Source organism: Bos indicus, chromosome 9 (assembly GCF_029378745.1).
Source record: "Bos indicus isolate NIAB-ARS_2022 breed Sahiwal x Tharparkar chromosome 9, NIAB-ARS_B.indTharparkar_mat_pri_1.0, whole genome shotgun sequence".
Lineage (NCBI taxonomy): Eukaryota > Metazoa > Chordata > Mammalia > Artiodactyla > Bovidae > Bos > Bos indicus.
Genome location: NC_091768.1, coordinates 8,240,049 through 8,258,234, shown reverse-complemented (window position 1 = coordinate 8,258,234; position 18,186 = coordinate 8,240,049). Strand labels below are relative to the sequence as shown.

The 18,186-nt window shown below is 37.3% G+C and overlaps 1 protein-coding gene across 4 annotated transcripts in view; it reads right to left on the bottom strand.

Moving 5' to 3' along the window:
* ADGRB3 (adhesion G protein-coupled receptor B3) overlaps positions 1-18,186 on the bottom strand; it is an 894,978-nt gene that overhangs the window by 150,909 nt on the left and 725,883 nt on the right. For all 4 annotated transcript variants that reach the window (XM_070795670.1, XM_070795669.1, XM_070795668.1 and 1 more), the window contains one exon: positions 14,343-14,445. In XM_070795670.1, the coding sequence (XP_070651771.1) occupies positions 14,343-14,445 (103 nt within the window). The remainder of the gene's footprint in view (positions 1-14,342; positions 14,446-18,186) is intronic.

Here is an 18,186-nt window from a genome sequence, read left to right as displayed (position 1 = left end):
AATAAAATATACTTCAATAAAATTGAAAAAAAAAAATACTTTACTTCTTTTTAACCCAGCAATTCTATTCCTAGCTATTTAACCAAGAGAAATGAAAATTCTTGTCTGTCCGTAAGCTTTTATAGGAAATTTAAAGCAGCTTTATTAAAAAAAAAAAAAAAAAAAAACTAAAGCTGGAAATAATCCAAATGTCTCTTAATTGGAGAATGGGTTAAAAAATCGTGGTACAGTCACACAATGGAATAACACTCAGCAACATAAAAGAACTAACTCCTCACACACACAACGTGCAGCTCAGAGACACTGAGACAAGTGGAAAAGGGCTGAATGGAAGGCACTCATTCTTAGATTCCATTTACATGAACTTTCAAAACAGACAAAACTGAGGTGTGATGACAGAAACCAGACCAATGGCGGCCTCTGGCAGAGGTGGTTGGAGGCAGGCAGAGAGCGTTCCAGGTGGGGGGAATGTTTCCAGTCTTGACTGTGGTGTTGCTTACTTGATGCATGTCGGTAGTAACGCCCATTCCATCATTCACTGTACCTTCCCCTGTATGTACACTGCACCTCAAGTAAAAGCTCGCTGTTTGCCAGACATTGTCTCAGGTGTCATTTTATTTGATCCCTATAACGTCCCATCCCCAACTCTAGAAGGGAGTGCTAGACCTCCTTTCCATCCATTGAGGAACATTCGAGAAGTGTCTGCTATTGTGTCGCAGGCGCTATGCTGGCACTGATTACACAGTAAACGATGTCCCCTGCCTTCTTACGGAAAGATAAGATGACCAGTCATAGTGATTATGATGAAGAAAAATAATGAGCTCCTTCAAAAGGGCATTGAGCAACTGTACTACAGTGAAGGAAAAAAATAACTGAGCGAGAAGAAAACGTGAGAGTGTTCTGGGTCGAGGAGTGGCATTCTAGGGAAGGTCTCTGAACAGGTTAGATGTGAGCTGTAGCCCTCTGTCGGTTCGCTCAGCTGGTCCAGGAGTGAGAGGCCGAGAGAAGGGTAGGGACCCAGCCCCAAGACGGCAAGAGAGCAAGGGCAGGCCCCGTATACAGAGGTGAAGGCCTGTGAGTGGCCTGCGGGCCACTGGGTCAGTACTGGAAGAGAAGCGTCACTTCTTAGCCAAAGCATTTAAAGCAGACAAGTGTCACAGTCTGATCTACAACTTTATAACATCATGAGGCTGGTGTGTGGAGAACGGTTAAGCAACTGGACAAAAGACACAGAGCCAGTGTGTGACAGAGCTTGAAGACTGAGGATGAAGGAAGCTTCCACTCCACCTGCAGGGACGAGCCAACTCACAGCATGTCCTCCAGCCAGGCAACCTCCAGATGACCGAGGCTCTCATGTCTGACTGCAGCCCCAGGACAGAGGCTGAGCACAGTGGCCCACTGAGTGAAAGTGAAAGTCACTTAGTCGTGTCTGACTCTTTGGGACCCCATGGACTATACAGTCGATGGAATTCTCCAGGCCAGAATACTGGAGTGGCCTGTCTCTTCTCCAGGGGATATTCCCGACCCAGGAATTGAACTGGGTCTCCTGCATCGCAGGCAGATTCTTTACCAACTGAGCTATCAGGGAAAGCCGGCCCACTTACGTCATGCCCAAATTTGTTACTCAGAAACTGGGAGGATGGCAAATAATTCTTTGTTGTAGGGCCATTAAATTGGAGGGAATTTGTTTCACAGCAATTTCATCTTACAAAAGGTGCTCTTCCTTTGGTATACAGGATTTATTTTGTAGCTTTCTTTCAGAAATTACGAAAATACATAATAAAAGTTTCTAAACAGAGAAACAGATGCTTTTATTTTTAATAAAAAGAAACAAAAGTAAGTATCTGTTTCAGTAAAAAAAGCAGAAAACCAGAACCAATTTAGATGTTGTAAAAGTAATATACGTCATTCTTTTCTATTAGGAAAAATCATTTTAAAATACAAATAGAATTTAATTAACAATAAGAATGTAAAATAGACACCGATAAGATTCATTCAAAATTCTTTATAGTCCTATGGGTCATCTACCACAGACACATCTATAGAGATATGCAAGAACTACGTGTATTATAGTTTGACATAGAACATATATCCAGGTCCTCATCATGAATATTTGCGAATTGAAATTTAATTTCACATATAATTTAATATTATGTTATTAAAATGATCATTTTATCATACAGTTCTACTGCTTAAGCTAATGATTTCTTCTTTACATTATAGTTGAAACTTTAATTTTTTAGTTTGCTAGCAGCCTAGATAACTATAAATATTTTAATTTATGCATTTTGAATGTCATAAATCTTAAATTTCATAGTTAGGACCTAAATGCAACTCAGTCATATGCCTAATTCATTTTTTTAAGGCTTAAGATTTTAAATGAGCCAACTAGCATCACAAAAGAAGTTTAATCTTCAAATGCATTCATGTTTTTCTGGTAAGAGGCATTAGTGCTTGTGCTTTAGTTCTAAGTTTTGCTATAGTAATGCTTATGATCTAATATACATAATAATTATTCAATTTTTAGGCTAGAGTGAGGACCAGAGGCTGGGAGGTGAAAAAGGCCATTTATGGTTGAATTCAGTGGGATTAGCTGGACTCTGCCATCCCTCCTTCCTGCGTCAGCTGTTACCTTTATGCCCAAGACTGTCAGATAAGAGACACTCTTTAAAAGGGGCTTTACTACTTATTGCTGTACTGTAAGAAGCTTTCTTTTACAAAAAGCTAGCTTTGTTGCCTGATGCACGGGCGACTGTTAGCTGCTTTCAGCTTCTTCAATTCATAAAAGGTCCTGGTTGGTTGAGAGTGATTTGATTCACATTTCATTCTAATTTTGTATATACTGGTAACCAATAGTCACCATATGTGAAGAAACTCTGGGTTTAGTCATTGCTCCAAAGAAGGAATTCAAAGTGCTTTCCCCTCCTTTATCTCTGCAGAAGCCTTTTCAAAAACTGTCAAAACTCTCCTGTTCTAGTTCTGCAGGTGGAGATTCAGAACTGAAGGTCATTTTTACATAAAAGTATCAGCCTAAAAATGGATTAGCCTCAGCTGACATTGTAGTTCTTCCATTCACTTGTACGGTAGATGCTTCTAGAAAACCCAAATTGCCCACAATCAGCAAACGATGACTTCATGCCGAATCCACCACATCCATGTCCTAATGCACATGTTGATGTAGTTTTTGAGCTACAACAGCTATGCTAAGAGTTGTGGTGGAGGGTACATGGCTCACAAAGTCCCAAATATTTATCACATGGCCCTTTACCTTCCAGACTTACAAACCTTTGAATTAGATTCTGAATTATTTATGAAAGGAGTTCTCTTTGGACACAGAGTTAGCATAACAGAATACTGAAAAATTTGTTATCATCTTATCTCAAGGGACTTTCACTTTTGTGAGAATGTGATTTAAAATGGTTCATTTTAAGGGGTCATTTTTTTAGTACTTTGGGATGTATTCAGAATTCTCATAAACATTATCAGTCATAAACATACAACACAGTTCTCGTGTTGACATTAGACAAATTTCTGACCATTTCACGTTATGTACCAAGAAGAGGGAAAGTGAAAAAATCATACATTGGGATAAACTTGTTATTCATCTGCTGGTTTGATTCTAGGAGATAAAAAACAGACAATCTTTAACCTTTTGTCGTACTCTTGGAAAATCATTCAGCATCTCAAATTCTCTCTTAGATAACTCAGCATCAAGTTAAAATCTGACTTACGGTCATCATTTAAAAACCATAAATAACAAATGTTGCCAAGGATGGGAGGAAAGGAATCCTTGTACATGGTTGGTGGGAATGCAAATTGCTGCAGCCACTATGCAGAGCAGTATACAGGTCCCTCAGAAAACTAAAAATAGAGTTACCATATGATCCAGCAATTCCACTCAATGGGCATATCTGGAGAAAAGATACAAGTACCACAATGTTCAGAGCAGCACTATTTCTAATAGCCAAGGTATGGAAGCAACCCCAGTGCTCGTCAATAGACGACTAACCTAGGAAGATGCAGTGTGTGTGTATATATATATATGTATATATATGTATATGTGTATATGTGTGTGTATATCTATACACACACACATAATTACACACACACAATTACAAAAGAATGAAATAATGAAAAAGCCATAAAAAGAATGAAATAATACCATTTGCAATAACATGGATGGACTTAGCATATTATGCTAAGTGAAATGTTACACAGAGAAAGACAAATACTATATGATATCACTTATATGTGGAATCTAAAGAATAAAATAAACCAATGACTATAACAAAATAGAAGCAGAGTCACAGATGTAGAAAACAAACTAGAGGTTACTACTAGAGAGAAGGAATGAACGGGGGGCAAAAAAAGGGTAGAGCACTTGAAGGTACAAACTGCAATGTATAAACTTAACTACAAGGATACATTATACCACACGGGGAATATAGCCAATATTTTATAATAACTGTAAATGGAGAATAATCTTCAAAAATTGTGAATCAGTATGTTGAATGCTTGAAACTTTCCTAATGGTGTATATCAACCATACTTAAATAAAAAAAATTTCCAAGTAAGCACCAAAAAAAAAAAAAAAAAAAAAAACATTGACAGCAAACCATAGTACTATAAGCTGCCCCAATATTTTGCAAAATATTTTAGCTCTCTTTGGAGAGAGGACACTGTAGGAATGTGGAACCAAGTCATTTCTAAGATTATTTGAGACTTAATCACAATCTCTTTCCTACTGCCTTGCCATGCTCTAATCACTGGAGAACTTGGCATTGCTTATTGTAAATCATATGACCTTTAAACCAAAAAGTAGATGAGATTCAGAATGTCAGGGAACTCCCAAATTATTTATTTTCCATGTATGCAAGGCTAGTATATCAAAAGAATATACAACCCAGTATTATCAGCCATGATATGTCTCCCCCTCCAAAAACAAACAAAAAAAAAACCCAAAAAACCCAAATTTATCAAAAACAAATTAAAAATTGAACAGAAAACAGATGACTCCAGGGCACCTGGAGTCAGATGCCCTACTGTTGAGCCACAAGGTCCTTAAAATATGATTCAACTAATCATCTCTTATCAAAGAAAGGTCTCAGAACAAGCCTTTAGTCTTTTTCTCAAGCTCTTTCTCTCATCATAAAACAACAAAAACATAAAAACTGATCTAGGCTGAAATTATTCCAAATAAGTCCCCCAATGTACAAGTGACTTTACTGCTGTTATGTGACCCCTCATTTCATAGATAGAGCCACAGCTTCATTCATTCAACATTTATTGATTCCATACCACGTTTAAACAAGTACTAATACTAGTGGTCTCACGGTGAGTGGGCAAAGTCGATCAGTAAATGAAAGTTATAGAATAATGTTGTTGGTGCTAAATACAGAGGTATGTATATACCACATGCTAGGGCTTCCCTGGTGACTCAGAAGGTAAAGAATATGCCTGCAGTGCAGGAGACCTGGGTTCAATCCGTAGGTCAGGAAGATGCCCTGGAGAAGGGATACTACTCCAGTATTTTTGCCTGGAGAACGCTATGGACAGAGGAGCTGGGCACAAAGAGATAGGCATGACTGAGTGACTAATATGTTCACTTACTTTCCGCCACATGCTATGGGGGTGTTGCAGGGCTACACAAGGATGATTTACCAACTTCCAGAGGGTGGTAGGAGTTTTATCAGGCAAAGTGAAGAGTAAGCACAGAGGCAAGGATGGGTCCAGTGCACATGGGCTAGGATGCTCCGGGAAGCACAGAAATGGGCCTGCAGAGTGGGCCAGAGAGCAGATGTAGGAGGCCAGATGCTCTGCTGGAGGCCATGTCAGCCTGGAGAGACATGAGGGCTTTCATAACTCATCAGCCCAGAAAGAGTGCCCTTTTTTATGTCCTACAAATCCAGTTTGCATACTAGAAGCAGCTCTGAATGTGTGTAATGTTCAGAATGTGGGGTTAACCTCATGAGTCCTACAGACCCACTGTAGAGTTAGGAGAAAGACTTAATCGGGTGGGTGCTTGCTTTTCCTTTACATTTAGGAACTTTTGCATAGTAATATGTTAATACAAACAAAGGCTAAGTGAGCAGACCAAAGCAGGAAGAATGTTCTAGCATTCTAGAACTAGAAATCATGAAAGCCAGGTCTAAGGTGGGATGGCTGGGATAGACACCAGTGATTGGCCAATCTGAGGAGTTTCTAGGTTATCTGGAAAACATTTCTGTACAACTGCCTAAGAATAAATGAGCAGAAATAGCTGGAGTATGTTTGACACTCTCCAAAGCCCTGCCAGCACACAAGTCTCCCTGATTATTTCTTGGGGAGTTTTGTCCAGCTCTGGAGACTGACCCAAGAACACAAATTGAATGTCCAAACTGGCTTCCTTGTCCTTCAAGATAATCTGCTTTCTGATACTGCAACCATTTGAGTCACTCCTTATTGTCAAATTATTCCTCTTTCATCTCCGGTGCTTGTTCCAAACCCATTCTTCACATTGATCTTTTGCTCTGTGTTGAAGTTGACTTCGACAATGTGATCCTTGGCTCATAACACACAAAACTGGAACCATAGAGTCAGGGGATAAGAAGGTTGAAGTGGGTCAAGAGAGACTCTCTAATCCCACTGCCTCCACTCTGTGAGCCCCACACCAACAGGATACAATAAACCTGACTGCCAGGAGCCAGAGGAAATCAGGAAACTAACCTACTCTTCAGTTCCATGGTCTAATGGTTTTCAGGAGCCCAGGAGAATCCTGGTAGAGTGAGTAAGATATCTCAAAATGGACTCAAATGAATCACATGTAAGCTTACTACATCCAAATCCTTTTACAAACATCATAGCAAGTCAATAAATGGGATTTAAAAAAATCTAAATAAGAAGCTTTGACCTCAGCCACAGAGATCACAAACAAATTTGAGACAAAATAGACTGGCATTTGGGACATTCTTGGCAGGAAGTGACTTCTATGAGTGAAATTATGAAAAAGCACATTTCTTTTGAAGGATGAAAACATTATTTTACATGACTTCTCAAGTGAGAATATTCACATTTGTGGGCTTTCAGAGTTTCTTTAACTAAAACCCAGAAACCAGATTGCCTTTAAAGTAAGTCATCAATCACTTGGAGCTTAAATCAGGCCTTAATAAAATAGTCTTGTTCACCATGTTGGCCTAGATTCTGTCTAGAGTCAGGGACCCTGATCCTCGTAAAACTAACCACAGCTATTAGCTCCATAGATACAAGCCTAACTGATGAATTCAAATAAATGCATTTACTCATTCATTCAATAAAGGTCTATTAGATATTTGCTGTACTTAGGTCCTATGTTGTCAGTGAATTTAAGAATGAATATAACCCAGCCTTGCCCTAAGAAGTGGATAACCTGGCTGTAAACAGGTAATAGAGTACAAGATAGCAGTCTTGCACCAGGAATCACAGAGTCTCAGAGCTGGTGAACCTAACTGTGGAGGACAGTGAAGGACTTCCCGCAGGAGGAAGAGTATCAAAGGATGAGTACGAGTCAGAGGAAGATGTTTTGGAAATCGGATGGGGTGCAGGGGAGTAACAGTGTTCCAAGTAGGGGGGGAAGCAAGAAATAAGCTACCTCCATGATTCTGATGAACTATAAGTAGATTGGTATTGCTACTGTGATAAAACAAAAGTCAAGAAAGTAGAGCAAAAATGGAAAGGTCAGCCTAGGTCATGTTTAGCATTTCTCAAGTTTGATAAACTGCAGAGCTATTTCTGAATACAATTTATTCCTGAGCCCCAATATATTAATGCAAGAAAATCAGTGACTAGAAACCTTCATAGATAAATAAAACATACTCATTTCTTGTGTCTGAGCAGAGTTTGAAAATCACTTCTGTAGTAAGTGAGACAATAACAAATATTTGTCCAAGGGAGTGGAGTAGTCAGATTTCACTTTTAGCTCCATGACCTGTGTTACAAGGTAAAGAGTGGGGTTAATGATGCTGGAAGCAGTAGACTAGTGAAAGTGATTCGTAGCTGATGGAGGCAAACATCTGGATTTGAGAAATAGGTGAGGGTACACCTGGCCCAGGCCTGGTTTATTCGATTTACCAAGTGAGGGAGAAGGAGATAACTCTCAAGAGTTCCAACACATGTAGCTGGGTTGGAGAGGACAGAAAACACATACAGTTTATATTGTATAAAACACATACATTTCTATATAATGTGTTTGAGTGTGGGGTGGAGACAAAACGGGGGAATTCAGTGGTGAACAGAAAATTTGACACAAGGCTATATGAAGCTCCAATGTATGTCCATGAGTCATCATCGTCACCATCACTATGATCACAACAACTGTTTAAGGAGTCTTACAAAGTGCCTCATATATACAGTCATGTAACCTTGACAGAAATACCATAAGGGAGATACTGAGAAGAAGCTAAGGTGTATCGAGCCCAAGATCACAGAAATAGAAAGCAGGAGAGGTAGCGTGCTTGGGTCCCTCTGGCTTAAAATGCCTGATCTTTACTTTTACCCCAAAGAGATGGATGTCTCCAGGGAAACCTGGAGAGCTCTGACCTAAGGATGGGCAGACTGTTTCAGAGGGTAGCAGGAGAGACAGATTGGTGGATGAAAACACACAGTCAATATTCCTCCCCAGAAGCTGAACACGTATACATTCAGAGGCCAAGCACGGAAGTAAACGCGTGAAGAATGTGGGTCTCTGGCAAAAGGCGGCCATGGGAGAAATGGCTGAATTAGGGAGCGCTTCAACCAATGAAAGTATTAAAATTCAAGACTTTATTTTAGAAGAACACAATTCTGACAATTCAAAGACATCTTCCATTAAAATAATCACAGCCTTCTAGTTTGGCTCAGTTTTACTGATTATCTCTACACAAACTATATAACAAAAATATGACAACATTGATAAAGGTGAAGTAAGCACCAAATGTAGGAAGAAAACTGTGTACAGTTTGTGACTTTTAAAAACTGCTCCAACACAGTTTTTGTATTTTTCGCAAGACTGAATTAAAAGACGCGGCTTATTATGTAATTCAGTGGCCCAAACATAAAGAACTATGAGAGAAATTCCTTCCAAAGAGTGATAAAGATGTGTCTGCATATCTGAAATAATTTGTGAAGTTTCCCTTGACCTGTCAATGAGAACTTTTGCTAAGTCTCCTAGATCTCCTGGGATTAAAGTTAGTATGCATCTTCACTCTCTTACATTTAACTATTATTTTTTAGAATAAGGATGTCTATTCAGGATGTCTGTAATTTATTTTATAACGTGTTGGTGTTCTTGGTATGATACTATATTGGTGCCTGTTATTTTAATCTTTAATTCTAGGAGCTGTCTAGGAATGCACAGAACAAGGTGTTCAGCTGACCTTGTATTTGAAAGGGTCATAATCCAGAGTCTAGCAGAGTCAGCTGAAAGACCTTTTGATTTGGGTAGATCTATCCACAGTCAACACTTCAATTATGAGCTAAATACAAAAGATTGATTTTTACTGATGAACTAGTGTCTAGGCAATTATTATGGTGGATGTATCAGTGGCTTCCCTTTGGTGAACATAAAGGTAGTCGACATATGCAGATGAGATATTATAGCTAAACGTCTTAATCTAAATGGACTGAATGGAAGATTCCATTGGTGCCTATATCCTGTACCTTTTAGAGACGAGGCCCATAGTTTTATCCCCAGGTGTACTGAGTCCAGACACTGGGTTAGGAGGATTCCTGATGGAAAGATGCTGACTAAAGGCACAGATGCCTGCTTCTAGAGTGTTGCTCTGTCCACCTCAAGGGAGTGTGCTTATAATATGTGATCAAAGTATCTAAAATGACAGAGACCCACAATTTCACTATGTTTACAGAACAGGTTTTGCTCTTGATTTGCTAATAAATGTTTATCTAATAAATACCTGACTATCTGATTGAAATTAGACTTGGCTTGCTTTCATTATAACCTGGTACTGAGTTTTTGGTTGTGGGGAGAAGCTCTCTCAGAATCTTCTTGGGTGTTCACTACTATATAACCAAAATAACAATTTTGCTAATTTTGGCTTCCATCAGTAAAAAGAATGTTGCTGCTGCTGCTAAGTCACTTCAGTCGTGTCCGACTCTGTGCGACCCCATAGACGGCAGCCCACCAGGCTCCCCCGTCCCTGGGATTCTCCAGGCAAGAACACTGGAGTCAGTTGCCATTTCCTTCTCCAGTGCATGAGAGTGAAAAGTGAAAGTGAAGTCACTCAGTCGAGTCCGACTCTTAGCGACCCCATGGACTGCAGCCTACCAGGCTCCTCCATTCATGGGATTCTCCAGGCAAAAGTACTGGAGTGGGGTGCCACTGCCTTCTCTGAAAAGAATGCTATGAAATGGTTAATATGATAAATCATCTCAAAGTGTTCTAGAAAAAGATAGGTATACATTTTTGTGATAAAAAAACTATTCTCTGAAAATATGTTTCCAAAATACTAGGTCCAAAATAATCTACATGGCTCAACAGAAAACATTTGCATACTTTAAAGTACAAAGTAAATTCTAAAAATAAACAACATTTGAGTGATAAAAGAACATCCTGGTTGAAATTTAAAATGCACAAAGAAATCAAAGGGCAGTGACATTTTATGAGATAACCTGAAATACAACGAAGTCAGTTATAATTACATTTTATCACTGCATTTTAAGAAGAGATATAAGAAATTGCATTTGATTCCTCTCTCTGCTGCCAGCAATTGAATCTATAGTTCAAAGATTTGAATACATCATATTTTAAACAATGGATCATTTCAGCTTGTTTCTATCCCAACTCAAAAGAAGGCAGAGATACTCAGTAGTGAGATAATTGAATCAATTATAATTCGGAAAGCAATTTAGAGAAAAATCACAGTCTGACACTTCAAAACTATTCTGGACCTCAGCATCAAATACCAGTTTCAACACAAACTACCCATGATACCTCTCAGAGGCAATACCAAAGAACCTGTTCATCAAGAAATCCTCTCAGATGTTTCCAAGTATGGAATGGTAAAGCATTAGTCAGAACTTATCAGGGAAATAAAAGATAGGAATTTGATCAATTACAAAATGCCCAGGGCAGTGATGGGATCCTACACACAACCTAAAAAATACACTGTACTCACTGATCATATATTACTTTTTAAAAATATTCTTTTGAAGTTTATACAGATCATAAATTCATACAGATATTTCATTTTGCAAGTTTTCTTTTTTTTTAATCATTGATCTCATAACAGTGAAGCAGGTATAGCTTTTCACAAACTGCTATTTCACATAAAAAATAAAGTGAGGTCGATTAAATTGAATTCAGCACGTGTATCATAATCAAATATACAATTATTTCCCCTGGAAACCTGATTTTGTTGAGAGTGATTACGAATAAAATCCTAGTGGGTTACATTTTTCTTTCAAAGTCACTCCATAGTGGATTATCCTAAGCTAAGAAGATCATTTACTCAGACTTAATAAAGCAAAATTAACATAGCATGAGAAAAAACCCCATAATTTTTCATTTTCTTCATCATCACCACCACTTACCACCCGCTCCTCCCCACAAGCATACACAACTGTAGGAGCAGAAATCAGCACAGTCTGTCTGGAACAGAACCACCAGGATCCCAAAACCACATAGAACCTATTCTGCAAAAACAAAACTATGCTGACTTTTTTTTTTTAAACCAAGCCCAATGTCAGTCATGCTGCATAATCAGAAATGAAAAGTAAAATTAGACTTGTCTTATTTTGCCTTTGATGTTATAATAATCACAGATATCCAAAAGACATTCTAACTAAAAACCAAAAAACAGGACATTGAGAAATTGGAAAAGCCCAAATGGGCAAGTAGAATGGAATTTCTCAAGACTACTCTAGTTTCTAAGTATTACTATGATTTAGACCTATCCAACATAGCACTCACTTGACATGTAGCCACTGAGCACTTGAAATTCACCGGGTTCAAACTGAGATGTACTATAAGTATAAAATACAAATCAGATTCTGAACACTTCATTAAAAAATGTTTTAAAATATTGTATTAACATCTAAAAATGTTACTTATATGTTAAAATGGTCATCTTTTGGATATACTGAGTTAAACACATTATTAAAATTGATTTGGCTTATTTATTTTTACTTATTTTAAAGTGGCCACTAACATATCACTATCAGATAGGTAGCAGGCATGTGTGGCCAACATTGTCTTTGTATTGTACAGCAATGATCCAAAAGACATAGACAATAGCCATTACAACATGTAGAACACCTCGTGGGAAATTCTACTAGTCAAACCATTTGGCTCAGAACTTGTAAAAACTTTGGCACATAGTATAAAACAGTTTTTACAGCATATTTCCTAAGGAAGACCATGATGTTGGGAAATAAGAGTGTTTGGAGGATAAAACATGACAGAAAGGGAGGCTCTGGTGGGGAAAAAAAACCAACTTCAACCACCAGCTAAAGCTAATTCTAGCTCAACTTTTTCTGGTGCCCAGATCCAGTAGGTGACTTCTGCTTCAGAGGGAAACTCTCCTTTTGCAGGGAGGTTCAAAGATGAAGAGTTAAAAGAATTATGACCAGGTGAGAACAAGTATAGGAGTTCTTCTAAGATCCTGCTCAGGGAACAGTAAGAACAGGGGTGATGTGGGCGATGATTGCCTGCTCAGTATTCTTGGGCTTCCCTGGTGGCTCAGCTGGTAAAGAATCCGCCCGGAATGTGGGAGACCTGGGTTCAATCCCTGGGTTGGGAGGATCCCCTGGAAAAGGGAAAGGCTACCCACTCCAGCATTCTGGCCTGGAGAATTCCATGGACTCGCAGAGTCGGGCACGACTGAGGACTTTCACCCTACTTGACTTCCAGGCCCCTGGGGGGCGGGTGTCTCCCACGCTACACCCGCACCCTTCCCCCTCACTGCCCCTCTCTCCTTTCCTTCCCAGCTAGTTTGAGCCCACCCCACTGCCCTGTGGCGCCCAGCGTCCCCTTGGCTGGGACTCACACTTCTTTCTCCTCTCAGTTTCAACTGCACCTTCCTCACTCTGGCCTTTCTGTCTGACTTTCCTTTTCCAGTGCCTTTCTTTGCAAACTTATGTTTAACAGTCAGAAGGGAGACCTGAAATATATTTTAATAAACTTTGCATTTTCTTATCTCATCAAAGGAAAGAAATGGGGCAGGGGGAACAAACCCTAGGCACTCAGATACATGAAAGGTGGATGCGCCTTTTACTTCTGCAGGGCCCCTTTCTGGACGCTTACTGCTGTTCCCTGTTTTGTTTGTCTGACCCTTCATTGTCTTCCAGTCTTCCTGCAGCCCAGACAGAATACAGGTCAAAACAAATCTTCATCAGAATCATCTAAGTAGTTTTCCAGGACTCTCAAGACCCAAAATCAGATCCTTTGGGTGGGAATCAGATTCTGAGGAGTGCAAGTTTAGTAAAATAATAAAACTATCTATAATTTTCTGATGTTGATATCTGTCCTACAAATACCTAATATATTAAAAGAACCAATTGAAAAGTATATTGGATGTTCCAAGAATAACAGGGTATAGGGAAAAAATTCAATTATTGACCTTAGTATTTGAAAAAAATTAAGAACAGGCCCAAATTGACGAATATTATCAAAGCATTTTTCAACATAATTTCTTTGAGATTATGGCCATTTAATTTAAGATTTCTATTAGTGGTTTCTTGGAATGTATTTCAAAGTCATATTGTAAAAAGACTGACAATCATTCCTCAAAACACACAGTTATTTAACTCAAGTCATACATTTTTACATTCTGCTGAAAATGATTATTCAGTTAAAGAACTACAATACTGTTTAAGTGTAAAAGTACTTTTTGGTTAAATTTTTTTGAAGGGCATAACATGTAGAGTCATTTTCACCTAATGTTCTCTTCGATTATTGTCTAAAAAAGCTTTTTAGTGGATTTTCGAGAGCTATGTTACACTTGTTAGCAATTTACATTTGAATTTAGGAATCAAAATGTTAATCAATTAGGCCAAAACACAGGAAATCTTATTACAATTAGGATAATGAATTAAAAATTCGTGCTTTTGATGTTTTAAAGTTTTGAACTCATAGAGCTTTGATATAATGTTTAATAAACACATATTTCTACTATTATAAATAGCCTCTCAATCCCCAAGAAATTAAGTCAAAAGCATGTATTTCTACACTGGAATACATAATACTTTTATTCAGAACAAGATATTTTTACTTTTAAAAATAATTTTGTCAGAAATTCCCCATTTTATTAAGAAAAAACATTTAGATTATCAATAAGCAACTTTAGGTCACAACATAAACACAGAAAGAGAATCAAAATCATCACCAACCATACCTTATTATGTGTCTGAGTTTGTCCAACCAGGATGAGGATGTTGGATGAGATGATAGACAGGCAGAAGTTAATTAGAATTATGGACCTCTCAGAGCGGATGTACCTAACCAGAGAGAGAAAGAGTGCCTGACTTTAAAGTTCAAAGGAAAGATGAAAAATTCTCTATTACACAAATTGGCGGAACTCATCCAGAAAAAGATACACTAAGCTGCAGGCTTTACATGAGAAAACATATAAAAACCAATCATTTTTAAGAAAGACTATGGCAAAACCCACCACAATATTGTAAAATGATTAGGCTCCAATTAATATAAATAAATTAATTTAAAAAAAGAAAGATTATTCTTTGAAACTCAATTTTATAGTGACATGTGATATCCAAAAGACCTTTAAATTTTCTTTTCTTTAGACCTTACTGTAGACAACATGGCATTTCTGACAGAGGCTAAGTTGTACCTCTGTTATCACCATACAATTTTTTTACTAGAAATAAAAAATTTCTTTGAACTATGTAAATTAGTATAAGAACTTTTACTATATATGTATATATAATATGCTAATTGTCAGCAGACTCATCAATGGGTGAAACTCTAGAACCAAAAAGAAAAAAAATCCACACAAATTCTGAAATATCCCCCAGCCCCACACCATTTACTAGAAAGATGCCATTATTTTCATGAAACCACATTTGCATCCACTACGTTATTATCTCAAGTTTTTTAAGTACTTAGGTTGTTACTCTTTACATTTTTCTTTTCCTGAGTAATTGTTCCAGAAATCAAGAAAAAAGAAAAGGAATCTTTATTGCTAAAGATCCCTTTCACTTTCATGAAACCACATTTTCATCCACTAGGTCACTGTCTCAAGTTTTTTTAAGTACTTAGGTTGTTACTCTTTACATTTTTCTTTTCCTGAGTAATTGTTCCAACCAAGAAAAAAGAAAAGGAATCTTTATTGCTAAAAACTAACCCCGTCCACAAATTATTCATCATTAGGCTAGAAAATTACTTGGCGTCTGGCACCCCACTCCAGTACTCTTGCCTGGAAAATCCCATGGACGGAGGAGCCTCGTGGGCTGCAGTGCATGGGGTCTCGAAGAGTCGGACACGACTGAGTGACTTCACTTTGACTTTTCACTTTCATGCATTGGAGAAGGAAATGGCAACCCACTCCAGTATTCTTGCCTGGAGAATCCCAGGGACGGGGGAGCCTGGTGGGCTGCTGTCTATGGGGTTGCACAGTCTGACATGACTGAAGCGACTTAGCAGCAGCCATATTTTACCCTTATGAAGAAGAGTTTATATACGGTCTGTCACATAATTTTTAAGTGCATCAAGAATGTAATTCATGGAGAAAACTGCTCAGAATCAAATATTCTACCAGCTGTTTACCCTAACAGGGTAGTAGCTATTTCGCTTTCCTGTACCCAGTGGCAAATCACTGAGTGCCAGTTAAAAAAAAAAAAAAAAGATGTATTTGTTCTTGCTGTGTATTTGAGACTGTTCGATTTGTATTAGAACATGAAATCACTGTCCACAGCACGCATGGGCTTCCCTGTGCAGGTTACATGCGGGTACGAGAGAGCAGGAGACACTTTAGAAAGTAAAATCTATCAAAGTTCTTTCTCTCTGCTGTGAGGAATATGAAGGCAGAGGCCCTACATTCCACCACATAGTTCAGAAAAGAGTGCAGAACAGAAACAAGAGTAACAATAAAATATAAAAAGCAATTTTTAACATAAGAGAAACTTCCTTTCTTCACAGAACATAGAAGGAGCCTAAGTTGACTCTCAATTAAAAAATAAAAATGGGCTCAAGAGTAGCTTAATCTTGTCCCTGCATTATCAATATCTAAAAATATAATAAACCACACACTGGGATACTGAAAACATCATCAAATGTTAAGTTGCTTCTTATTTTGTGGGTGGGATATGTATCACAAAAAGTTTAAGGTCTGCACAAACTGACCCTTTATGTGATATGAAAGGCTTCCATGACACCACAAGTACATAGATGTTATTTAAAAGTTTTCATTGATATTATTTAGTCAGTAAATAGAATAATCAGGGTAATAAGGACCTAGACTGACCAACCTGCAGAGTTTTTCCATTTTCATTTCCTTTGTAGTATTGTTGCCTTAAAATTTTATTAGTTATCTCAACTTTGAAAACTTTTTATAAAAATGTTTTATGTTTTAAACAAAATTTGTGAATGCATCATTTCAATATATGGGCTGAAAGACATGCTCAGTTGCTCTTTGATGTAATAACATAACTCCACAGAATATATTTATAGGTGGAGAGAACGTCACAGTGGATTCATTTTTTGATGAACATTTCTAATAAGCTATGTGAGATATCAACACATTTCAAAGTAGTAATTATATATAAAATAATTCTGATGTTCACACATTTTATATATCATTAGGAAAGCAAAAATTATAAATCTCTTAATTAAAAAAAAGGCAGCTGGATCCTGAGCATTCATGCTATAAGAGCCACTTAATATCAATAGTTTTTGAATCTTGAAACTTCCATCAAATTATTAATATTACTTCAATTCTTCTACCTGTAGACAATGAGCTGATGGCCACTAACTGTTAGGAATTCAAATTTATGTTGTTTCTGGGTACTGTCTTTTATACTTCTAAGTGTCATGTCAAAATTGGGTAGATACTTTCAGCTGGTAATTCCTGGAAAACTCTTACAATAGGTGATTTTCCTGGATTTTCTGTACTACAGAAAACTTTACTAGGGACTAATTAATCCCATACTTCTTGGATAAACTTTTTATATCATTTACACCAGCAGTGTTTGTGCTAGCATTAGCCATATGTGTTGAGGTGTGAAGAAAAGGTGAAACTGGTGACTGAACTCCATGTAACGAGAAATGGAACTTAGTCCTGAATATCTCAGTGAATATGAATTATGATGCTATTGATGAACTGTGATACCATTACCTAGTATCCTGGCCTGTAAACACTGCCTCATTTCCTTAGAAGAACCTTTTAGGCAACTATGGGAGAGAAAGGCTTCTTTCCAGTCTTTGCCTGTCTTGCTCTTATATTATCAGGACAATGCCTGATTGACTGAGCCCTGAACCCAGGATTCTACTGTCTACTATGCTATGCCTAGACCAAGCATCTCTTTCGTTTCATAAGACTGATCATAGATTATTAGATTGTCTTTCTTAGCATTTCACTACCCTTCATGGGAAGGCAGAACTTCTGTTACCTATCTACACCAACAGACCAAGAATGTATACATACTTTAGTTTTGTATGAAACATAAAAATTTTAATATCTTTGACAATATACTATCCTGGACAATTAACTTTTGTCTTCAAAAGAGTAAAAAATGTAACAAAAAACTTTTTTTTGAAAAATAGATGTCAATCAAATGACTTTTCTTTAATAAATTATAATTAATTTTTGGATAGAATTTTTTTTTGTATTAAGTGAAAGATAAGTAAAATACTAGGGCTGGCAATCTTTGCAATTTTAATATTTCAAGTATTCAAACAATAATATACAATTATCTAGTTATTAATATAGCAACTGTTTTTAGAATATTTTTAACTAATAAAAATGGATATAAAAATGTTTAACATTTAAAAATTTATTGGGAAGTTTTGTTACATACTAGCTAACAATATGTCAGTAGACATAATAAGCCTTACAAGTCTAATATTCTCATTAATAGAATAAGAAAAATCTTAGGAAAATACTATATTTTCACATAATATCAAGCAGATGCAGTTTCATATATTATGGAACAGTATTTTTCAATCACTTCCTCTTGTCTATGTATTTTTTCTGACTTCTTTTAATCAGTTTGTCAAAATCT